The sequence below is a fragment of the Panthera tigris genome, chromosome B1 (assembly GCF_018350195.1).
Source record: "Panthera tigris isolate Pti1 chromosome B1, P.tigris_Pti1_mat1.1, whole genome shotgun sequence".
NCBI classification, from domain to species: domain Eukaryota; kingdom Metazoa; phylum Chordata; class Mammalia; order Carnivora; family Felidae; genus Panthera; species Panthera tigris.
Genome location: NC_056663.1, coordinates 35259991 through 35284176, shown reverse-complemented (window position 1 = coordinate 35284176; position 24186 = coordinate 35259991). Strand labels below are relative to the sequence as shown.

At 55.4% G+C, this 24186-nt stretch overlaps 2 protein-coding genes across 9 annotated transcripts in view; both read left to right on the top strand.

Moving 5' to 3' along the window:
• SORBS3 (sorbin and SH3 domain containing 3) overlaps positions 1-2924 on the top strand; it is a 28854-nt gene extending 25930 nt beyond the window's left edge. For all 7 annotated transcript variants that reach the window (XM_042983271.1, XM_042983272.1, XM_042983269.1 and 4 more), the window contains one exon: positions 2596-2924. In XM_042983271.1, the coding sequence (XP_042839205.1) occupies positions 2596-2657 (62 nt within the window). In that variant the 3' untranslated portion in view covers positions 2658-2924. The remainder of the gene's footprint in view (positions 1-2595) is intronic.
• A 3877-nt stretch (positions 2925-6801) lies between these two features.
• Positions 6802-20265, top strand: PDLIM2 (PDZ and LIM domain 2). 2 transcript variants are annotated; one of them, XM_042983266.1, is made up of 10 exons: positions 6802-6950; positions 8381-8475; positions 9196-9347; positions 12145-12214; positions 12324-12475; positions 12632-12710; positions 16201-16289; positions 16537-16682; positions 18124-18241; positions 19556-20265. In XM_042983266.1, the coding sequence occupies exons 2-10, from the start codon at positions 8383-8385 to the stop codon at positions 19731-19733; spliced, it is 1077 nt and encodes a 358-aa protein (XP_042839200.1). In that variant the 5' UTR covers positions 6802-6950; positions 8381-8382; the 3' UTR covers positions 19734-20265. The 2 variants fall into 2 exon arrangements, with proteins under 2 accessions (XP_042839200.1, XP_042839201.1); XM_042983267.1 differs by having other exon boundaries at positions 6802-6935; positions 19556-20264.
• The last annotated feature ends 3921 nt before the right edge of the window (positions 20266-24186 follow it).

The following is a 24186-nucleotide window of genomic DNA, read 5'->3' as shown; positions in this document are numbered from 1 at the left end:
GGCAGGTTGGAAGGGGTATTTCAAGGTCCCAGGGAGATGGGCTAAGGGCCAGACCAGAAGGGGATATCTGTGAGTTCTGGGCAGGATAGCTGGGGAATATCTCAGGGTCCTGGGGGATGACCCAAGGGACAGGTCAGAGTGGGTATCTTGGGGTCCCTGGGAAGATTTAGTGGGCTGTTGGCCTGCCAGTGTCGATTCAGCAAAGATTTGCAGTCTGACCGACAAACCTAGGGTCACTGATGAAGTCAGCATGGACTCAAGACAGCAGCGTTCCTGACCCTCACAGCCCTGGTCCTTCCCACCACACACCTGTCTCTGATGGAAAGGACCAAGTCTCACATCCAAATATACCCACCCCCACACCCAGTTAGCAGCTGGCTCCCCTGCCCACAAGAGGGAGTAGAGAAAGATCCCGGCCCTTAGGGCTGGTCCTAGGGCAGCTCAGGCAAAGGACTAAAGCAGGAAGCCTCAAGTTGGCCTTGGCCTGGTTCAAGGTGACCAACCCAGCAGGCTTCACACAGCCTGTTTCCTCCAAGTGGGCAGGGCCATACAGGCCTCAGCTTCAGAGGAAGGGGCCGTTTTCAGAGAGTAGCGAGCAGCCAGAGCCCCCTCCCACAGCAGGCTGCCGAGCCTAAAGGGTGGCAAGACTGCTTGGTGGCCCCAGGGGCAGTCTCTTGACCTGGCAACCCACCGTTTCTCATCTGAATCCTAGCACCTCATTGCTGACCAAGTTTCTGACACACCAGCGATCACGGAGCACTAACGTGTTAACAGTGCTTGCCTCAGAGGGGTGGGCTTGGGGGGCACATCCTCATTTTCCTCTGTACACTTCTGCTTTTGCTGGATTTACTAACTTAGTTTATTTATTTATTTTGAGACAGAGAGCGCAGGGGAGGGGCAGAGAGAGTGGGAGAGAGAGAATCCCAAGCAGGCTCCACACTGACAGCACAGAGCCCGATGCGGGGCTTGAACTCACGAACTGTGAGATCATGACCTGAGCTGAAATCAAGAGTTGGATGCTTAACCAACCGACTGAGCCACCAAGGTGCCCCTGCTTTTGAATTTTTTTTCTTTACTACTAATAAAGCTTTGCAAATGTAGACAAGAAGAAAAAGCACCACTTTTGTGGTATAAGCCACAGTGCTTTTAGAGGAAAGACTTGGAAAGTTCAGTATCTTAGTCATGCTAGTACAGTCCAAGAGCTCGGTAGCTACATGTGGCTAGTGGTTATCATTTTGGACAGGGAAGGCTTCCTGGAGGAAGTTGGGGAGCTAGGCCTTGAAGGGCAGGGGAAGGATTAGGGGAGGCATCCCAGGTAGGGGAACAGTATCGGCAAGGCCTGGGGACAGGGTGAGCATAGGCTGCTCATAAGGAAGTCAGGATGCCAGCCTGCTAGCAGGGGAAGGTTCAGGACTTTATTTTCATTTTATATTCCTGTGTCTTCTAGCATTCCCCCTTCTCCACCCCCAGAACATGGGTTTCTTTGGGGTTGTAGCAGACCCAAGGCCTGGATTTTACTCCCACCTCTACCCCTAAGTGCTTTTGGGGAATTCACTCGGCCTTCTCTTTAGGCCTTGCCTGTCTGTCCCATCTGTAAGGTGAAGGTGAAGGACGCCTAGGTGGCTCAATGGGTTAAGTGTCTGACTCAATTCTGGCTCAGGTCATTGATGGTGGTGACATGGAGGCCCGTGTCCAGCTCTACACTGGGTGTGGAGGCTGCTTGGGGTTCTGTCTCTCCCAAAATAAATAAATAAACATTTAAAAAAATAAATTGAAGGTGGGGCATCTGAATGGCTCGGTTGGTTAAGCATCCAGCTTAGGCTCAGGTCATGATCTCGCGGTTTGTGGGTTCCAGCCCCGCATCGGGCTCTGTGCTGACAGCTCGGAGCCTGGAGCCTGCCTCTGATTCTGTGTCTCCCTCTTTCTCTGCCCCTCCCCACTCACACTCTGTCTCTCTGTCACTCTCTCTCTCTCTCTCTCTCTCAAAAATAAATAAACATTAAAAAGTTTGTTTTTAGGGGCACCTGGGTGGCTCAATCGGTTAAGCGTCTGACTTCGGCTCAGGTCATGATCTCGTGGTCTTTGAGTTCGAGCCCCGCATCAGGCTCTGTGTTGACAGCTCAGAGCCTGGAGCCTGGTTTCGATTCTGTGTCTCGCTCTCTCACTGTCCTTACCCCGCTTGCACTCTCTCTCTCTCTCTCTCAAAAAATAAACATTAAAAAATTTTTTTAAATTGTTTTTAAAAATAAAGGTGAGAACAGTGAGTTTCCTCCATATTTAAGGTCTGCTAAATCTCAGATTTAAGGTCTGAATTCATCCGCCTGCTTACTTTCCTGAGGAAGGCTGGGTAATTCAGTGCTGTGTGCAAAGTTATACACTGTAGAGTACTCAAACTCCGAGTCATTGAATTTAGGAAGTGTAGCTTTGCCCAGCTGCCCGCTAGGGGGCAGAAATGAGGAAAGCAAATCCTTCGTCCCTGGGACAGGGACTCCACATGCAGTTCCGTGGGCTGCCAGTAGGGAGAAGGTCCCACACCCCCACATTCCTACTAAATAAAGAAGTTTAGGGAATGCCTTTTCTCTTTTTCTCTTTCAGGTGTCTCCCGGAGGACCCAGAAATTTGGGACATTCCCTGGAAATTATGTAGCTCCGGTTTGAGTGGTGGTCTCCGTGGCAACTCAGAGCCAAGCCAGGATGGGGTGGGGAGCGGTAGCACTTACAGGAGGGAGAGAAGATCCCCCCTCCCTCCCTTCCCCAAGACCTGAGCTGCTGGCATCTGCAGACAACTCCAGCAGCCATTCTTTGGAGCCCCCTCGAAGCCCCCTGGACTGCTTCCCACCCACAACTCACAAACATTCCTCCAACAGCCTTTTTATTTCCTCCCCTACCACACTCCCCAAATATAGAGGTCTGCTTTGAAGTGGAGACTGTTTCCAGGCCTTATTGAGACCAGACCCTGGAGCCCCCCACCCCGCCCTGCTATGGCATTTCCTCTAACAGGGACCAGCTCCCAGCTTCACCCCCATGGGGTTCTTCTAACAAGGACCAGCTTCCTAACCTAACAGAGACCAAAGGCCGCCTCTGCCTGGAGGAGATTCCTCCTCTTTCAGTCCAGCTTACCTGCTGCCCCCTTTGCCTTCCTGCCTCCAGCTGGGATTGGGAGTGAGGTGGGAGAGGGACACAGCACCTCCTTATGCCCAAGGCCTGGTAAGAGGTCTTGCCTGAAGGCACCCTCTTCCCAAAGGCTGCCAGCCCTGGGCTTGGGCTGTGTGGGCCATCCTGCTGCTGTAGTGCCCAGGAAGGGGTGGGCCTCAGAGGACTGGCCTATTCCAGGTGTTCTCCCAGAAGACTGATGTGTGCTGCCCTCCAGCCTCCCCAGCTCCTCCAACCCCCAAGTCCCCTCTGAAAGAGAATGTCAAATAAATCTGGATACCAGGGACCTTGCCAGTCCTTTTCCTTCTGGGCAGGAGAGGGCTCCTCCCGCTTAGCGTTGTGGGAATTCTCTCTGCTGTCAGCTGTGCTGGGAACCAGGTGGGATGTTGAGTGTGTGTGTGAAAGGGGAGGCTGGAAAAGCACCATCATTGTCTCTAAAGATCTCAGCCCCCGGGGTCTCAGGCAGAATGGGGCAGCCCCCAGGACCAGACAGCAGTCTGACAAGCAATGCTGAGAGAGAACTCACGTCACAGGGCCCAGGGCAAGGCCTGATTGTGGGGAGAAACCAGAGATGGGAGCTGAATGTGGCCTTGTGTGCAGGCTGTTTTGATTCCGGAGTGGCCATGGGGTTGCTGGACTAGATGACATTTCTAGCTCTTCTGCTCCTAATGTTTTCCTTCTGTGTGCTCCAGTTCCACACCAAAGCTCTCGTGTGTTTGTTTACTTTCTTCTTTGAGCTCGGGTTTTTGAGCAATCAATTGCGGGAAGCTGGGAGTGGTGGGGCACAGCTTACCCGAAGCAACTCTTCTCGCCCAAGGTTTCAGAGTCCTGGGGCCTGGTGGATCCTGCTAGGCGACAGCAGTGGCACCGTCTGGGCCGGCTGCTCTGCCAAGAAAGAAAACTCCAGTCCTTGGCAGCTGCTGGGAGTTGAGCAGGGCATGAGGTGCTACACGTGTGTTCTCTGACGTAAGCGTCTCAATGATAGGTGTATGATTCTGTTTTATAGGACGAGAGAGCGAGGCTGAGAAGTTAAGTTGTCTGGGCCACATGAATGTGAAGTCAGGTCCAATGACTCTTGCCACCTGTCTGCACAAAGTGTATCAAATGCCCAGGCAGTCCTTGTCCCAGAGAAGAAAGGTCATGCAGGAGGCCAAGGACTTCCCTGGGGCCGCCCCAGGTTGGGCCTCCTTTATATACTTCCTGGCAATCCTGTCTTCCAGGCCTGTGGGTGGGAAGAGGTGCTGGTGCCTTGCTCTGCCGGGATGGGGGTGGGGGAGACCTGTGAATGACAGGGCCATAGCCTGGGTGTGGCCTGGGCCCCAATACTGGTTAAACAGCAGCTGGAAGAACAAGACCTACGTGCACACCATCTGTTCTGTCCACCCTGGTCCTCACCATGATCTGCTTCTAAGTTGGTAGGTCCAGCCCATCTTGTGCAAATGATTATTCTCCAGGAACCCACTGGCCTGTTCCTCATCCCCTGTCCCAGCTTCTCCACATTCCCTGATGCCCTCATCAAAGATAGCAGGGTTGTGACTTCCTTTCCCTGGGGCAGAAACCAAATCCACACCCTCTTTGATAGATCCCTGAAACCTCCCCAGCAAGCCAACCCTACGCCCCTGGGCTGCCTGCCACGACAGACCTGCCTGTACAATGACTACTTCTGTGCCTTGACCTGGTGTGAGGCAGGAGGTCACCGGAAGATCACAGGCCTGAGGGGTGAGGGGGACCTGTGGGGTCAGAGTCAGAAAGGGCTGTAGGCCACTGGGGATGCTCATGCCATTAGAGAGGTGAGCTGATAGATTTGCCCAGGGCCACAGAGTTGCTTAGAGCAGGACAGTACTCCCTTCTGTTCCACAGGATCTTGTCCCTGGGTCGGACGACTTTGTCTTTGTCATGAGTTTTGTGACTGCATGGCCCACAGAGCAGAAATCCTGTAGATTAACCTGTAGATGTTTCTAGAGACCAGTGCAAAGTCAGGAGCACAAAGAAGTGTAAAACAGAGGCCCTGCCACAAATTGGGGGTGAAGGAAGGGAAATTAATCCATTCAATCATTTCAAACAATATTCATTCAACATTTATTGAGTGCCTACTGTGTGCCAGGCACTGTACTAGGCTCTGGGAATGGAGCAGTGAACCAATCCCCCCACCCTGCTCTAAGAGGAATCTGCACGCCAGCAGCTTTATATGAGAGGACAGTCTACGCAACAGGAGGCTAAAGTATGCATTATGCTCACTTTACCTGTGGGGAAACTGAGGAAATTACCCAAAGTCCCACAATAAGAAGCAGATCATGCATTTGAGGCTAGGTCTGTGTGACCCCAAGGCTATGCTTGCCTGTCCTGCAGCTTCCTGCTCCCTCAAGGGCTTCCAGCCTAGTCGGGGAGGTAGAGCGGATGTACCAGGCAAAGTGGCCATTCCAGGAGGCCCAAGACTGGTTGGTGGGAGAGTGGCTTAAGCACACAGAGGACAGAGGCTGTGGGAGGGAGACCCAGAGTCTCCGGGTTTGTGAGTGCAAGGAGGACGAGACACAGGGCATAGGTTGGCGAGAGGGATGGTGAGGGCACTCCTTGCAGAGGGAACCTGGAGGGAATGACTCATACCTGAAGCAGGCAAGTTACAGCTGTGCCCACAGGTGTGCTTCCCTGAAAACAAACCAGCCTGGCAGAGACAGTGCAGACCAGAGGCCGGTGGGAGATGCCAGAGCCAGCTCTGGTGGGCCCCGAGGTCTCCAGGGTGAGGGTTGCCAGGTATGGCTCTGGGGAACCATTTGCCAGATGGTACTGAGCTGGTGCCTGGGGCCTTTCTTCGGCTGTCCTCTCCAGAGCCCTAGAGCCTGGGTTCCAGGTGGTTGGCAGAGGGCTGGCCACATGGGCAGCGAGGGCCAGTGGTGACTGTTGGGGCTGGCCCACCCCAGGCGGGGCAGCAGAGAGCGTGAGGGGAGGGCAGCTAGGAACGGAAAGAGCATCAGCCCGGGAGAGTGCCCAGCGCCCTCCAGCCAGCAGTCTCTCCATCTCTTGGGCCTGGAAGGTCTCCCTGAGCGGAGCAGGCTTGAGAAGCATCTCATACAGGGAAGCTCCGAGCAGCCCGAAAACCCCAGCAGTCTGCGCCACCGACTAGCCGGGGCGCCGGCCGTTGGGGAACGGAGTTGAAGAGGTCGGAGGGGCGGCCGCGGCTGGGGATCTGTGGGTGTCGGGACTGCACCCGCGCCTGTGTCAGAGCCCGGAGTGGGCGGCGATGCCAGACGGACCGCAGACAGACCCAGCCGGCCCAGCCCCGCCCCCGCCCCGGGTGTGGGGGTGCTCGAGGGGCCCTTCGAAGGCGGGTGGGCGCGACCGGCCTGGGGGAGTTTCGGGAGGGGCGCCAGTCTCAGCTGTTTGTGAAGTGGGGCTCGCGACCCGTCACCGGAACGCCTCCGCGGCACCCTCAGGGGCAGTCGGGAGGAGAAGGGCACCTCGGGGACGACGACCGCAGCCTTCAGGGGCCTCTAGGGAGAGACCCTCCCCCCACCCGCACACCCCCCGCGGGGCGCGGGCCAGGTGGCAGCGCCGGGGCTGGGCTGCGCGGAGGAGGCGTCCTCCCCGGCCAGGGGCGGCGGCAGGGGCGGCTCCGGGATCACATGGGCGGAGGCAGGTCCTGGAGCCCCGGGCGGGCTCTCCCCAGAGTCGGGCAGACGGCGGCAGCGGCGGCAGCGGGAGCGGCGGTGTCTCCACACCTTCCCTCCTTCCCCTCCCTTCCCTACCGGGCCTGGCCTCCCAGCCCGACGAGTGAGAGCGAGCCAGGTGAGCGGGAGCCAGGTGAGCGCGCCCACCTGCGCACCGTCCGCACGGCCGACGAGCTTCCCGGCTCCGGGGACCTCGCAGCTCTGCGCGCCGCGTCCCCTCTGCGCAGCTCTCAGCGCCTCGGCTCTTTCCTCCGCCCACGGCCTGCAGCCTCCCTAGAGGCTGGTGCGCCCCGCGTGCTGGGCTTTCCTGGTCCCGGGCGCTCCTCCTCCAGCCCCCGGCCCGTGGGTACTTTGGCCTCGGAGCACAGAAGGTGCCAGAACTGGGAGAGCCGGGCCGACGGGCTGGGCACCTCCCCGGGGCCCCGGGCGCGGAGTCCACAGGCAGGCTCAAAGGTCTGAGACTCCAAAGCGTCTATGAACCGCCAGCGCCAACCTGGGTACCTAGGCAGGGACAGGGGCTAGTCCGGAGCAAAAGGGGAAGCCAAGGACCGGGGAGAGGGCAGACAGCTCCTCTTGCTTGGGCGTCCTCTGCCCAGGTTCCTAAACACGGGAAGTGGCCCTAGTGTCTTTGATGTTGATTGGCAGCACTTGCAGTCACTGGGCCTCCCCAGGGGCAGCCCCAGGGTGGGTGCTGGGCAGGGTGGTGGCCCAGGCTGGCATTGCAGCTTCCTGCCTGGGTTGGCTCCCAGCTCCATAACTAGAGGCTCAGGAAATCCTACAAGGGCTTGGTGTGCAAGGACACTCCCTTGCCCAGCGGAGGGGGCAGTGGATGGGAGGCCTGTGGCCCCAGCTAGCAGGCAGCATCAATCAGCTCAACCTGCTGGCCATTGCCAGGGGGTGGGTGTGCCCAACTTGGCAGATGAGCCCGTCCTCCTGGCCGGGGCTGTTCAGAGGGCAGCAGGCCCCTGGAGGAGGTGGGAAGCCCAGTCTTGCCTATCTGGACCACATCGCCAGGGGCCAGGCAGGCAGCCAGGAGGCTCCCCTGAAGACCTTGGGCCAGTCCCCATCCAGCCAACTACTTGAAGAGTCTGTGGTGGCATCACCCCCTTGTTTGCTATCACTCCTGTTCCCAGAGTGCTGCCCTCCCCCAGAGTGGGGAGGAAGTACCTTGTGCAGTCAGTTTTGGGGACCGGAAGCCAGCACTGGTGGGACTTAACCTTGTGGTGGGGGAGGGGGAGAGGGAGAGGCAGGAAACCATGACATCTCCTACCACCTGCTAGCCCCTGCCGCCTGTTCTCCGGCAAAAGCCCCTGTGAGGCACCCTAACAGCCTGCCTTTGGGGAGTTGCTTTGCTGAAGATGGTGGCGGTGAAGGGGGAACTCAGAGTCATGGCTTCCCAGGGCGGGGGAAGTGAAACTGGGGGGGGGGGAGGGAGGGAGTTAGTCACTTCCTCTACCCTCCCCTTCACCCGCCCAGCCCCTGACTGGCTGCTCCCTGGACCTGTCATCCCCTCTCTTTTACCTCTTCCATCACCTTACAGTGTCTCCATCCCTTCTTCCTCAGATATGGCCCTAACAGTGGATGTGGTGGGGCCAGGGCCCTGGGGCTTCCGGATCACTGGGGGCAGGGATTTCCACACGCCTATCATGGTGACCAAGGTAAGGACTAATTCCAGGAGCTAAGGTGGTACCCCCAAAGTTAGGGTCTACCCTGTCTACCTGGTCCCCACAGGCACCTTTCTTTTTTAATTCTGGAGCCAGAAGGCCTGCTTCTGGGAGTGTTAGCCTGGGGAGGACCAGGCTCCTGGGCCCTGTTGCCATGGGGATGTGGTGACCACTTCAGGAGCAGACTACTAGGGAGTGAAAGGGAGCTGGTCCAAGTACAGGGCCTGCTCTTTTCTCCTTGCTCACCAACCCCATACCTGCTGGCAGCCATTTTGGGAGGTTATGAGAACAGGAGCCCCAAGTTCTTGGCAGTTTCCTCTTGACCCAGGCCCAGGCCAGGGAGCATTCATGCAGAAGGCCTGTGTGCAGGCAGCCACCTGCATGGTGTGATTTGCACGGGCAGGGCTCTCTATCCAAAAGTATTTCCAAGCACAGTCCCTGAAACTCTGCCATTTCTTCTGGAGGCCCCTGTTAGAGTGTCAGTGCTGGGGTGGGGGGTGGGGTTCCACTCCAGCTTTTGGAGGGGATTAGCTGATAAGCTGGGCAGACACTGCTGTGCAGAGAGACAAAGGGGGACACAGGCCAGTCTGGTTCAAACCAGGTTCTGTGTTTCTTGGGCAGGACAGAGAGAAATCCCCTCTCCTCCATTCCTACATAATGTCATCACTGTCTGAGCAGGGGTGCCTCAGACCACTTGCTTCTCATCCCCTCCAGGTAACTGAGAGGAGCAAGGCTGAGGCTGCTGACCTCCGGCCTGGAGACATTATTGTGGCCATCAACGGGGAGAGTGCTGAGGGTATGCTTCATGCTGAGGCCCAGAGCAAGATCCGCCAGAGCCCCTCACCCCTGAGGCTGCAGCTAGACCGGTAGGCCCTCCACCTCTGCTGGGCCTGCCAGCATTCTCCTCCCCTCGGCCAGCCCGCTGCACAGTGGCTGCCCTCACCCCCTGTTCTTAGCCCCAGCCCGGCCTTCCTGGGCCCTTTTGGCTCATCTTTAGACGGTCTGGGCTCTGGACCTGCAGCAGAGTGGGCTGAGGGGTGTCCCTGTACCTAGCTGGGCATGTAGCCATGGGCAGGGCAGGCTGGCATCAGCCACCTGGATGCCCGGGTTTGACTGGTTCCCAAGTGTGCAGGGCACAGGGTGTGGGCATGAAGTGGGTTGAAGAGGGGAAAGGTGTGCCTTAGGCTGGGTCTTCTGGGCCCCTGCCTCCAAGAGGGGATGGCCTTTGTTCATGTCCTGGGGAGTAGGTTGAGGAGTTTGGAGGCTCATTCCCCAAAGAACCCCTCTGTCCTTCCCCTTTGCCTCTCCAGGCTGTGTTGGTGAAGGCAGATTCCTGGGCTTGGGTTTTCAGTCCAGAAGCCTGGGTTGGGGAGGGGAACAGGTGGCTCCCTGGGGTGGGGCATCATAGTGAGTCACAGGGAAGGAATGCTGGAAGATCCCCCAGCCAGGAGAACCCTCTGGGCGGGCCTTGAACTTGAGTCAGATACCTCCTGCCTCTCTGCCCCCCCCCCCCCTTCCCCACTGGGCTCTCTCTGGGCCCTGGCTCCATGCCCTCTCTTCACCTCTACCATCCCACAGTGCTGTAGAAGCTGGCTCCCATGATGTCCCGGCCCCTTTAGTGACTCCCTCATGCCACTCAGACTCATGAGTGTTTGCAGGAGTGGGACCCAGACGAGGAGGGTGGAGAGTAGTACCTCATGGCAGCTGGGAAGGGGACCAAAATCTACAAGAGACTGCAGAGTCGGGTGGGGGAGGGACAGGGAGCTGCTGACACCACCATTTCCTCTCAGGTCCCTCTTAGAGGGATCCAGTCCCATCAGGGAGTGGGCCTGGCCGAGTCCCTCCAAGCCTCCAGCTCCATGTTGGGCAGGTCAAGACTCTCTGCCTCTTCTTTCCCTTGCCCGGCCTGCTCCTAAACCCTCCTAGTCTTCCCCACCTCAGGAAGCCTCTTGAGCACCCAGAGCTCTGTGGCAGGAAGCAGTGCTCTGGACTGGAGCCAAGGCCCAAGCTCCCTTCACTCTGATCCCACACCCCTCCCTGGGGAGGCTGAGGCTGGTGTGTGTGGTGACTGAGGTTCTTGTTGACCTCTCTAGAAGTGGCCAGACAACCAGGAACGGTATAGTGGGATTGGGACATGGCAGGCTCTTTCTCCACCCTCAGCTGGTACCAGCCCTCCAATGTCCTCCTGTTCAAGGCTCCAGTGGGAAGGGCTTTGGAGGGGGTCTCCTGGGGTTCTTCTCTTGCTGGCTGCCTTGGTGATTGGTGGAAAGCTGGGCCTACTTGTTGCCCTGGCTCTCCAGGTCCTGCAGGAAGGGGGGCTGGCTCCACCCTTTGTTTCACGGAGAAATGTTTAGAAGGGACCATGGAGCACCTGGGTGCCTCAGTTGGTTAAGCATCTGACTCTTGATTTTGGTTCAGATCATGATGTCACAGTTGGTGAGTTCAAGCCCTACATCAGGCTCTCCACTGACAGTGTGGAGCCTGCTTGGGATTCTCTCTCTCTTCCTCTCTCTTTGACCTCCCTCATGCAGCACACATGCTCCCTCCCTCTCTCTCTCTCTCTCTCTTCTCTCTCTCTCTCTCTCTCACTCAAGAATAAATTAATTAAAAAAAAAAAGAAGAAGAAGAAGAAGGGACCAGGAATGATCCTCCCCAAGATATTCCAGCCATCAGCAGCAAAGCTGGTGGGGAATAGCCTCTGGCTGGGTAGAGGAGAGTGAGCAGCTGGCCCAGCCATTGTCGGGCTTTAGGAAACTCACTTTCCTTCTCTAGGCTTCAGTTTTTCTATGGGTGAAAGATAAAGAATTATTTATGTGAAATCAGCAATCTTCCCCAAAGTTGATCTACAAGCTGATGCTGACCAGTGACAAAGTCTGTATGAAATTAAAAAAAAAAAAAAGGAAAGAAAGAAAGAAAGGAAGAAAGAAAGAAAGAAAGAAAGGAAGGAAGGAAGGAAGGAAGGAGGGAAAGAAGGAAGGAAGGAAGGAAGGAAGGAAAAGAAAAAGGCCTCTGGGCTGGCTCAGTCAGTGGAGCATGTGACTTTTCATCTCAGGGTTGTAAGTTTGAGCCCCACCCCACAGTGGGCACAGAGATTACTTCAAAAAAAAAAAAAAAAAGGGGGGGGGCACCGGGGTGGCTCAGTCAGTTAAGTGTCTGATTCTTGATTTTGGCTCAGGTCAGGATCTCACAGTTCATGAGTCTGAGCCCCGTGTGAAGGCCCAGAATGGGGCCTCACTTCAGGCTCCAAGCTGATAGTGCCTATGGATCCTGCTTGGGACTCTCCCGCCTCTCTCTGCCCCTCCCTTGCCTGCACCCTTCCTCTCAAAATAAATAAATAAGTAAACTTTAAAAAACAGAAAAGAAAAAAAAGACAAGAGATAATAGGAGGAGTTTTTACTAAAATTGAATTTATTCAACTTTTCGCTGAAATTCTACATACTGATGCTAAACCTTCCATTCCTTTGAGAAATGATGGTAGTTGTTAACAATAGTTGTTTGTTTTCAATTTGGCAAAGTTGAAATTTGACAGCCTGATGTCCAAATGTTTTGAACCTTGTACTAGTCTTGAGAATCTTGTGGGAACAGCTGCAATCTGTGGCCCTTATCCCGTTAGTGGGGGGCCAGGACCCCTGTGACTTGCCTCCCCCCCTACCCTCTCCTCAGGTCTCGGGCTGCTTCCCCCCAGCAGACCAATGGGGAAAGCTCTGTGGAAGGGCTGGCGACTCGCTTCCAGGTAGGATGGTGCCTTCTGCGGGGAACTCCAGCACCCCAAAATGAGGGGAGACCTGAGGGGCAGGGCTGGTAGGGGACGGGTACCCCCTTCTCAGTCCTTCTTTCCACAGGGCTCCGTGAGGACGCACACTGACAGCCAGTCCTCCCTGAGGTCTTCCTGCTCCAGCCCAGTCTTTTCCAGCCCCCAGCCCGGCAGCCCGTTCTCTGCCTTGCCCCCCACCAGCCCGCAGGCCCTCCCTGGAGAGACTGTTGTCAGCCGCAGGTGAGCCCAGGGGGTGAGCACCGTGGCCACAGGGTCTGGACCAGGCCTCTCAGGCTGAGTAACTGGGTTTAGGGGAGTTTGAGGGCACCCTCCTCTTCCCTGAGGCAGGCTGGATGGGATGCCCGGCGCGCACACCATCCATTTCCCCCATTTCAGTTTCCAGAGCCTGGCACATTCCCCGGGATTGGCTGCTGCTGACCGCTTTTCCTACGGGGGCCGCCCCAGAAGTCGACCGGTAAGAATACCTGGTGGGGAGGATAGATCCTCCTGTCCTGGCTGGTTGCCAGTGGCACACATTGGGCTGCAGATGGCAGGTCCCACCTGGGCAACCAGCGCCTCATCTCTTAGCAACAGGCATGCCCCTCTCCTGAGCCAGAAGGCCACTGTGTCTGGTGGTAGGCCACACTTCCTGTGCCTGGGGCCCTGTCCTGCCAGTCCCAGGTGGCCTTCTACCTCTTGTACTCCCATTTGCCGCCTCCCCCCTTCTGCTAGCTTCCTCCCTTCCTGAGTGTTTCTCTTGGGCCAGGGCTGAAATAGTTTTGCTGCTGTTGTTGGGATGGTTCCCTCTGGCTCTGGCTGCATCTCTTGAACACATTCCTCCCCATTCCAAGCCCCATGCCTGCCCCCAACTCCCATCACCCCATCCCCCTTCCTCCTTGTCTGACTCAGCCCAGAGAACCACCAATGGGACTGTGGTTCTGCCCCATGTAGCACTTGGCTTACTCTCTGTCTGCCCCTCTCCCTGCTCTTCTACCTTGGATGCCCCCCTGCCAGATCCCACTGTGCACTAGTGACAGCCTTCCCCACCCCCCCACCTCCCTTAGCATTTCTCCTCTCTAAGGGCAGGGGTGGTGAGGAAGTGAGGGACTGAGTCGGCCAACAGTCCTGGGCCACAGCTGCTGGGGGCAGAGTCGGTGGGGGGCATGTCCAGCCTTTGGGGTGAAAGGGATGAGGCCCAGCTGCTGGAATCCTACCTCCGGTTGATTCTGCATTCCAGAAAGCAGAGTCTTTGGAGATGGCTGGGGGAGGGAATTAGAAACTGGGGGCTCTGGAGAAGGAAGGAGTGGGCTTCACTGGGGGCTGCACAGTAGGGGCTCTCCAGTGGCCTGCCAGGCAATGTGGGCATAGAAATGCATTCAATAAGATCCCTGTCTTTAAAGAATTTAAAATGTAGTTGGGGAGATAAGACAAACATGTAAAGCAGTTTTGGAACAATTAAGTACTAAACAGTGTGGTCTTAATTATAAAAGCAGGAGGCATTCTGGGAGGGGAGAGATGAATGTGGGCTGGGTGGCCTGAGAAGGCTTTGTCAGGAATTTTGCTGGACGTCAGAGGTAGGACCGGGTAGGGTTTAGATTAGAGGATGATAAGCCAGGGAGACGGGAAAGCAGTTTGTAAGCAAGACCTGGCGTGTTTGGGCCCGGTGAGGGGGGGCTTCTCTGGGAGATCTTTGGGCTGAGACCAGTTGGGAATGTGCTTGGCCCAGGGCGTGGCTGGAAAGGGCCCATCCATCTTGGCCTTCTTCCTTGTGGTGTCCCAAACTTGGGCAAAGGGGAGATGCTGGTGGTACAGGGAGTGTGTCCCAAAGCAGCAGCAACACCTTGGAACCTGTTAGAAATGCAAATTTCCAGGCCTCAGCCTGGACTTACTGAATCAGATGCAGGGGTGAGAGTGTGGACAGGGGGACCAGTCTGTGTTTTAAGGAGCCTTCAGGGATCTGATGCATCCAAAGATTTGAGGACCACCCATGTGGTGTAAACAGGAGCCCTGGGCCGGGTGGCAGGGAGACTTGGGTTAGTCCCACCTCTACCATCTAACTAACCTTGGATAAGCAGTCCCCATGCACCAGGTTCCCTTCTTTGGCCCCAAGGACCGTGATCATTCCTTCAACAAATTTTTATTGAGCAGTTGCTTTGTGTCAGGCACCCTTCCCAGGCTCTGGGGATGCGTTGGTGGATAAACAGATATTCCTAATCCAATGAAGTTTGCATTCTGGTCTGTCAGTGAGGCTGTGGTCAGATGGTGTGGGAGTGTCGGGGTCCCACACTTCCCTCTTGGGAGTCACTGTGTACTTTTAGCACCTTTAAAGATTCTAAGAAGTCCCGTGATAAATAGATTTAATTTTATTAGTTGTCTAAACTTGTTTAACTATAGAATTTCTCCTGGAATCCCCCCGCCCTAACCTGCCACTCACTTATTAACATCCCTGTGTTCCCCAGAACACATGTTGAGGGGTGTTGGCCACAGATGAGCTCTTGTTGGGCAGGTGGACAGCTTTTCTGGACTTGGAGATGAAAGGTTCCTTTTGTGAAGGCAGGTATCCCTGGCTGACTAGGAGGGAGGGAGGGAAGAACTTTCTCCAGTAAGGGAGTTGGGCTCCTCTCTCTCAGGGCACAGTGGTCTGGAAGGAAGAAGGGGGTTAGAGGTGACTATAGATGAGGTGTCTGCTGTGGCCATGATTTTGCTGCTGGCTTTCGAGTTGGCTGAGGCTGCGCTCAGTCCAAGGCACAGGACACCACCAGCCTCCATAGTACCCTTCTGGAAACTGGAAGTTGCCACCTCTGGGTAGGTACACGCCTTGCTGAGCAGATGTGAAGACAGCACCCCTCTGGCTGGCATGAGAACTGGGCTTACAAAGGGAGCCTGGGCGGATTTCTCCCTGCGAGCTGCTGCCCCTGTGCAGGGCACATGCTGGCTCAGGACAGCGAGATGGGATGTCGTTCTTAAGTAACTGGTGCTGACTGTCCTTCCTGAGGAAATTATCTTACCGTCTGTCAGTTGACCGCAGGCCACCAAGTGTAGGAGGAATGTAGACTGGGGGAAAACGGCTGGGGGAGTGAGGGTCTGGGGCTTTCTTCTCAAAACTCTGCAGTTTCTGTTTTTAGCTTTAAAATCCATGCAGTTTTGTCATTTGACCCCATAACTTGTCCTTGATTTTGAATTTTAAAATGGAAGAAAGCTGGCTTTCCAGGGAAATGTGCCCTCAGCTAGTGCACGGTGGCCTGTCTTTTTGTCTCTGGGGTTCCCCTTTCCGTGGGGGATGGCCGTGGAGAGGGGGCAGGGTAGTAGGGGAGGGTGCAGAGGTACATGCCAGAAAGCAGAGCAACAATGAGGTTGAAGGCAAGATTTCCAGGTAGATGGCAAGTGAAAAGAGCCCAAGATGGATAGCACACACCTGGGGAGGGGGAGCTGCTGCTGGGGTGTGGATCCAGAATGGGCCTGGCCCCTAAGGCTCCACGGGGCAGAATTAGACCTCCCAGGGCAGCCAGAAGAGGTTGGTCAGCCCAGACCCTGGGGCCCTCTTAGGAGAGGAAGTGTGTGTAGGAGAGAAGTCCCTTGTGCTGCCCCATCCCTGACTCCAAGACGGGTCCTTGGGCCCTTCACTCCATCCCTTTGTGTTTTCTTCTCACTGCAAAAGCATCTGCTTTCTTCCTCTCTGCTTGTTCTGCCCCTTGCCCAATCTGCTTGCAGAAACTTCACACCTCCATAGTTGGGTGCTGGCCTCTCTCCCCTTCTGGGAATGAGCAGAACACTCCCTAGTGCCCCGAGGGTAGGATTTGGTGTATTGGGCCCTTGCCGCCTGAGGGCCTGTTGGTCAGCAAGAGCTGGGGGCCCTCTGGTGTCGGGCCTGGGGAACAGCCGGGCTTGGCTCGGCAGCCCAGACGGGTGTGCGGGCCAAAGGCTCCAGCCACTGACTCCTCCCCTGGTGCCTCTCTGTCCCACAGGCCAGCCTCACCCGCGCCACGGCTGGTGACTCGGCTGTGCTGGTGCTGCCGCCTTCCCCGGGTCCCCACTCCTCCAGTCCCAGACTCAGGTACCCGGTGGATTCCGGAGGGTGGGGTGGAATCCTGGAGGGCCTGGGAGGGGCAGGAGACAGATTGGCTTTCCAGAGAGGGATTTGGGCAGGGGGAGGTCCCCGGCCACTTTAAGCCCATTTGGCTTTCCTCTGAATCCTCTGAATTCCCTCAGAATGCCTTCCCCCGGACACTCTTTCCCTGCCTTCTTGCTGGTCCTCATACCCGGGAAGGAACCCTCACTCCTGGCTGCTCCTGTCCCTGCAGTGTGGACTCAGAGGGGGGAAGCCGCCTTCTGGAGGAGGATTCAGAAGTCTACAAGATGCTGCAGGAAAATCGTGAGGGGCGGGTGGCCCCCCGACAGTCCAGCTCCTTTCGGCTCTTGCAGGAGGCTCTGGAGGCTGAAGAGAGAGGTGAGCCCCTTGGGGGCTTGGGTGCAGGAAGGAGATTCCTGCAGGATACCCCTGGACCCTGACTGGACATGATACAGAACAAATATTTCCTAAGTGCTCATCATAGGAATAGGCTCCAAGGGAGTCCCTGCACTAAAGCAGCTTTCAGTCTGGTGGGGGTTGTAGGGGTGGACCCAGAGGTGCTGGCTGGGGTCAGGAAAGTGCCAAAGGGGAATGAGAAAGGTAGGTGGTGGGCTCTGTGGGGGCTGGGTCTCCAGGGTGGGCTTCGTAGAGGAAGATGGATTTGACTTGACCCTTGAAGAAAGATCAAGATTTTAACAAAGGGCCTTAAGATGGTGGCAGAGAGCGCCGTGGCATGCAGTGGTTGGCAGCTGGAGGGCTTTGGTGTGGGAGCGAGAGAGAACAGGGGGGCCTGGCAGCATGGAGGGTGGTCTCAGAGGTTAAGTCCTGGCCTCACGTGCCAGGCTGAGGAGTGCCCTCACCTAGAAGGACTGGTTAAATGATGCCAGGCAGTGCATCAGATGCTGAAGTGCATAAGAGATATGGGCTCTTGCCAGCCATTCAGTTGTTTGCTCGACAGACATCCACTGTGCCTGTCTGATGGGCCAGTGATGTGCAGAGTGTGGAGGCTGAGGGCAGACAGGCAGGCCCACCCAGCTCCTGAGGTGTGGTCAGTGCTGCAGTTGTACTGTGTGTGTTGGGGGGGCACCGGCCTAGTCCAGGGGAGAGATGAGAAAGCCTGGCCTGGGCAGTGGCTTCTGGGAGGCAGAGGATGGGACATTCAGGACTACGGGATCAGCAGCCTCACCAGCACAGTATCTGGTGGCTGGCTCCAACTCTGACACTTAGCTCCGGGGGTGTTCACTGGGGTCAGGGTGAAACGGTTTGGAGCAGACCTTGTGCATCATGACCCGGAGGCCTTGGCAGGCCCCGGGAGAGGCCCCGGGGTGAGGGGAGTGCAGACGGTCAGTGGCTTCACCGCTGGAGTCCCGGAGCCCTTGGCTGCAAACAGGGAACGTACCCGCCCAGTAACATCTGTGCTTTGTCTTCGTGTTGTTCCAAGGCTCACATGCAACTGTGCCCATAAGAACCCTTTGAAAACTTTATAACGGTGTTGTGGCGCTGTTACTATCTATCATCAGCATCTTTTAATCAATATCACCATGCCTGCTTGGCGGGACGTGGGAGGCACCGCGCAGACACTCCTCAGGTTGCCCTAGCTTTTGGGCCAACTCAGCCTCAGCCAGGGAACTGCCATGATCACTCCCTTCCTCCATTACCCACTCACCTTCATACCCAGTGTTACTTCAGGGGTCTGCATAGAAGCGCACCTTTTAGGAGTCTCCTGGGAACCGTGCTAGCGGAGTGTGAGTGGGAAAACACAGCCCGGGTGCCGCGACCGGTGGATGAGCTCTGATGTGTCTGCCCCCACCCCTCCCAGGTGGCACACCTGCCTTCCTGCCCAGCTCGCTGAGCCCCCAGTCCTCCCTGCCCACCTCCAGGGCCCTGGCCACCCCGCCCAAGCTCCACACGTGTGAGAAGTGCAGCACCAGCATTGTGTGAGTGTCTACGGCCTGGGAGGCAGGCACACCCTGACAGGGAGGTGTGGGGCGGGGCAGGGCACGGGATGCCCCCTGGAGGAGTCAACACCAGTCAGGGACCCTGGAGGGGTGTTTCCACAGCAGACCTGTGATGGGCTATGTTGGTTATTTTAAGCCTTCTTAAAATGTCTTGCTGGCTTCTTCCTGCCACATCCCCTTCTCCCTGATTTCTTCCTCCCTCCTGGGAGGAGTAAGAAATGACGCTTCTGATTTCTCTGCAACAATCTCAAGGCCTCTGGAGATCTGCCTCTAGATGCAGTGCCTCCTCCTGGAAAATTTTGCTCTTGCCCCTTCCTCACCCCCTTTGGAAAGGGATGACTTTTCCGGAGGTAGGTTCATTTTTCCTCACAGGGTGGCATTGTAATGCAGCCACATTCTCTGGAAAAGTGCTGAAAGTCCACCCGCTCCGCCATAAATTTCTTACATGCCATGATGACGGTCAGATGACTCACCTTAGGTAAATCCCTTAGCCTCTGCAGGCTTTACTGTCTCAGCTCCAGAATGGGATACTATGCATGCCTGCCGTGCAGACACAAGGGAAGTGTTGTATGTGGTGGTTCTCAAAGAGCAGCTGCACAGTCCCTGAGGACTTGTTAGAGGGACTGCTGGCCTGTACCCCAGAGTTTCCTCTTCAGGAGGTCTCTGGCCCCAGCATTTGCATTTCCAACTTGTCCTCAGGTGATGTAGTGCTATGGTCCCGGTACCTGGGACCACACCCAGAGGACCACTGCTCCATTAACAACCCAGAAAATTCAGGACGAGTTTATTTGCCTATGTGTAAAGGAGAAACAGCTTTAAAAAAATATTTTTTTAATGTTTATTTATTTTTGAGAGAGAGAGGAAGAGAAAGAGAGAGCGTTAGAGGGGGAGGGGCAGAGAGAGAGGGAGACACAGAATCTGAAGCAGGCTCCAGGCTCTGAGCTGTCAGCAGAGAGCCCAACATGGGGCTCAAACTCATGAACCACAAGATCATGACCTGAGCCAAAGTGGGATGCCCAACCAACTGAGCCACCCAGGTGCCCCCCTTTTTTAAAAAATTAGAAGTCCCGGAGGTGATGGTTGAGGGTTATTGAAGTGAGATTCCTGAAGGAAGGCTTGGGGAGTCCAGTGTCTGAGATTTGGGGATCTTTCCAGGTCCTGACTGTGGGCCTGGAACTGGCCAGGAACTAGGCTCCCTGGGAATGAGAATGGCAGCATCATGCTATCACCCTGCCTTCCCCCACTCCCCCCTCCACCAGGCTAATGGTTTTCCCTTCTGCATTGCCCCTGCAGGAACCAGGCTGTGCGCATCCAGGAGGGGCGGTACCGCCACCCAGGCTGCTACACCTGTGCGGACTGTGGGCTGAACCTGAAGATGCGTGGGCACTTTTGGGTCGGAGACGAGCTGTACTGCGAGAAGCATGCCCGTCAGCGCTACTCCTCGCCCCCCGCCCTCAGCTCCCACGCCTGAGTACCCGGCTAGGTTCTCAACCTGCCCTAGACCACGTAGGCACCTGTGCACCAGGACCATGCCAATAGCAAGTTGGCATGGAAGGGTGGTGGTTGGTGGTGGGGCCCCTGCCTCCAGGCTGGGTGAGGCTAGAGCCTGGGACCTGTGATGGGCTGTGGATGAGGACAGCTTCACCATCCCAGGCCTCTGCTAGATACTCACTTCCTCCTGTAGAACAGGCTGTGCACCAAAGTGTGAGGTGGGCACTGCATTGGATATCTTTGTGCAACAGGGATTAAGCAGGTTGGGATATAGAGATAAATATGTAGAAAGAGAGGGATAGGTCAGAGGTTAAAGGTATTCACTCTGTAAACTTTTTTGGCATATGAACTCTATAAATATACATATATGGATGAAACAAAGTAGCTCTTTCCTCTTCTTCTCTGCTTCTGCCCCTGGGGATGAACTCTGTCTACCACTGGGTAAAGAGTTTTTATTGACACAATTTTTCCCCTTTATTCCCCACATCCCCAAACCTTACCAAACCTTACCAGGTGCTTCACCACATGACACCCTCTAATGAAGAGGCTTGCATTATTTATTTATTTATTTATTTATTTATTTATTTATTTATTTAAGTTTATTTATTTTAAAAGAGACAGAGACAGAGACAGCATGAGTGGAAAGGGCGCAGAGAGACAGAGAGAGGGAGACAGAGAATCCCCAAGTAGGGTCTGCACTGGCAGAGCCCGACGCAGGACTCGATCCCACCAACTGTGAGATCATGACCTGAGCCGAAACCAAGAGTCAGATGCTTAACCAACTGAGCCACCCAGGTGCCTCTAAAGATTTTATTTATTTTTTTATTTAAAAAATTTTTTTTAACATTTATTTATTTTTGAGACAGAGAGAGAGCATGAACAGGGGAGGGTCAGAGAAAGAGGGAGACACAGAATCTGAAACAGGCTCCAGGCTCTGAGCTGTCAGCACAGAGCCCGACGCAGGGCTCGAACCCACGGACCATGAGATCATGACCTGAGCCGAAGCTGGACGCTTAACCGACTGAGCCACCCAGGCGCCCCTAAAGATTTTATTTTTAAGTAATCTCTGCACCCTGTGTGGGGCTTGAACTTACAACCCCACGATTAAGAGTTGCGTGCTCCATCAACTGAGCTCGCCAGGTGCCCCTCCTGGACTCTTTTATAAAGATGCCAGTTTTACTGGGATAATCTCTGGTACTTTAGAGGAATGAGTTTCTCATCCGGAGCCTGGAGAAGAGGAGGAATGCCGGAGGGCGGGCAGCAAACAGGAGGCAGGCCCGGATGTCCATGCTATCCAGGCCTGGCTCAGTGACAGTCTCATGCTCCACCAGCACTGGCTGGGCTGGCACTCGGTGCCCCTCACTCTACTTGGGGTGAATGCTGCCAGCCCAGCTGACCTACCCAGATGAGCCGGGTGGGGAGGAGAGGGGGCAACATGTAGAGTATCTTTTGCACTCCCCCAAGGCTGTCTGCATGCACTTGAGAAAGATAATCACCAGCAATAACCTTGAACTGGGCTGCAGGTTAGTCTTGCCTGGGAAGCATACACCAGAGGAGCCCCACCCTGAAGGACCTACCCCCCAAAGGTCCTCACATCCAAGCCAGGCTTGCTCTGTGTGTCCCTTCCCTGGGAGACCCTGCTGGCTTCAGTGGTAGTTGATTTGAAAAACAAACAAACAAACAAACAAACAAAAAACCCAGAAACAAAAATAATGGGTGACTAGTGTTAGGTGTGCCTGCCCTCAGGTATGTTTGAGTTGACACAGGGGGCAGTGGTCCCCTACCAGATTTTAGGCTTTATTCACCCACCACCCCCATCTCAGAGACATTTCAGAAAGGTGCATGGGTGCTCCAGACCCACCCTGTTCCCCAGTTAGCCTGAGGAATGGGCCACAGCCTCAGCTTTATTTTCACAGAAAAGATCAAAGCTGGGCTCCAGAGGGTGTTTGTGCTGTCTGGTTCTTTTGGGAAGGAATCTCGGTGGACTGTTGGTGTTGGCTCCTCAGGCACCTGTTGATATAATTTACACCTTGATTTAACTGTCTCACCTTTTGCCTGGATGGCTGCCTTTATTTTCATAGAAAAGATCAAGGCTTTCTGTGGTTCAGGAGTGGGTGGGGCCAGAACTTTGGTCCGCAATGGGATAGTCTCCTTGACGCCACCTAGTGTCAGATGTAGCCCATGGCCGGGGAGAATGCCTGCAAAAGGGGAATTCACCCCTCTGTAAACAGTTGGGTCCTGGCACAGTGAGAATACAGAAATCTACTCCTGAAGGTAATAGTCAAGTGGCAGCCACTGAGCTGGCATGAATTAAATAATGCTACATGGCAATGAGTGCTAAGAGCGGATGTGGCACATTCAGGCATGCCCTATGCCCTGTGAGTACAGAGCAGAGACCATCTGTGTGTAAGGACAAACAGGACTTGGGCAGGTGGAGGAGACAAACATCCACTGCCAGGGGTGAGTGCAGGTGGAATGCTCAGTTTAGGGCAGCGGCTGAAGGAGGTACCAAGAGAAGACTGGAAAGGGAGATGGGAGCCTTGAATGCCAGAAGAAATGGTTTGATTTCACCTTGAGGCTCAGGGAACATTTTGAAAATTTTAAGCAGGGAAGTGACAGGTTGGAAAGGGTGGGTTGGAATATGAACATGGTGGGCCAGCGGTGTTCTGAGGAGTAGAGGAGAAGAAGTAGGGAATGAAGACCCTTGTGAAATGGGTATGCCTGGGAGTTGTTGAATGCCTTTCGAAGGCTGGACGGGTTCAGGCTGAAATCCACCTCTTTAGTTGTGGCAGGCAGCTCTCCTCCCAGGGGTCGGAGGGTTTCAGAGTGCTTTGCGGCTACACAGCCAGCTCAAGCTTGGGGGCAAACTTCTTTGGGAGATGGGAGTTATTAGTCAAACCCATTTGTCAAAGAAGGTTGGGGTCTGTCTTTGATCTTTTACCCCTGCCCTCAACCCCACCCCAAGCCAGCTGTGAGCACCCACCCCCTGTGTCCCAGTGAGGGCGGGGGGAGAGATCACCTAATTTTTTTAACCTTTATTTTTGAGAGAGAAAGAGAGAGAGTGCAGGTGGGGGAGGGGCAGAGAGAGGGGGACAGAGTGGGTTCTGTCTTGACAGCAGCGAGCCTGATGCAGGGCTGGAACTTACAAACCGTGAGATCATGACCTGAACTAAAGTCGGATGCTCAACTGACTGAACCCCCTGGGCTCCCTGAGAGACCACCTAATTATATGACTGCAATTTATCCAGTACTGTACCCTCTACTTTTTTTGGCATTTTGGGGAATAACCTCAGAAATGATGACAGATTCAAGTTAGAGTTTCCCAGGGAGAGCATCTAAGATAGCCACCTTCAGTTAGAGATGGGAAGGTGACAGATCCTAAGTTACAAAGGTAGATAATTCTTTTTTTTAAATAATTTTTTCATGTTTATTTATTTTTGAAAGAGAGAGAGAGAGAGAGCGTGAGTGGGAGGGGGCAGAGAGAGAGGGAGACACAGAATCTGAAGCAGGCTCCAGGCTCCCAGCTGTCAGCACAGAGCCCGACTCAGGGCTCGAACTCATGAGCTGTGAGATCATGACCTGAGCTGAAGTTGGATGCTTAACTGACTGAGACACCCAGGCGCCCCACAAAGGTAGATAATTCTAACAGCACGAACTTTTTGAGTGCTTTAATCACCCACCTACAGAGGTAGGTATTCCTTGTTCTGTAAATGAAGAAACTGCGGACAGGGAGGAAAGTGACTGGTCCGAGGACTCCTACTTGGTAAGGGGGTGTGCATGCTGGGGAAGGAACCTGGGGTCTGAATTCTGAATTTCTGGTGTGGGGTGGGGGCTCTTGCCCCTCCATCACCAGAGGCTGCCTTCCAGGGCACAGGGAGGTCACCATGGCTCCCAGCCATCTCTGCTCTGGCAGGAGCTGCCCTCTGCCTTCTTGGCTTTGCCCTTCCTCCCACAGGGCATAGCTCAGTGCTGAGCTTGCAGGAAATGTGCTTCCTGAAGCTGGGACTTCCCCATGGAGGTGGAGGGGCAGCTGGGCATCCCTGGCCTCAGCCTAGGGAATGACTCTGCTCAGCCACCATGCATCTCAGGAACTCAGGGCAGCTGCTCACCCATCAGGTGGGCAGCGAGGGTGTGGCTGTGCTCTGGGCACACGGCTGCTCCAGTCAGGGCCGCAGAAGGCAGATGGGAGGGTGTGGCCCCCAGTGAGGGATCCCCATCACATGAGGGCTCAGGCACATCTACATGGGGGTCAGGCAGTGCAGGAGCCCACCACCCGGAAGGGAGTGTGCTTGGGTGTGTGTTGTGGGGGTGGGGGTTCTTTTGAGCCCACACAAAGCCTTGTGCTGAGACACCACATTCCTGCTGGCTGGGCTTCCTGTTCCAGATGCATTCTTGCCCCAGAGTCACCAGGGAGACCGCTTGGAATCTGGCCC

Bases quoted from the DNA above. Each gene is read 5' to 3' on its own strand.
- PDLIM2 (XM_042983266.1), top strand. From the start codon at position 8,383: ATGGCCCTAACAGTGGATGTGGTGGGGCCAGGGCCCTGGGGCTTCCGG. The intron at 12,215-12,323 runs GTAGGATGGTGC...TTCTTTCCACAG, and splicing joins GGCTGGCGACTCGCTTCCAG to GGCTCCGTGAGGACGCACAC. The intron at 12,476-12,631 runs GTGAGCCCAGGG...CCCCCATTTCAG, and splicing joins GAGACTGTTGTCAGCCGCAG to TTTCCAGAGCCTGGCACATT.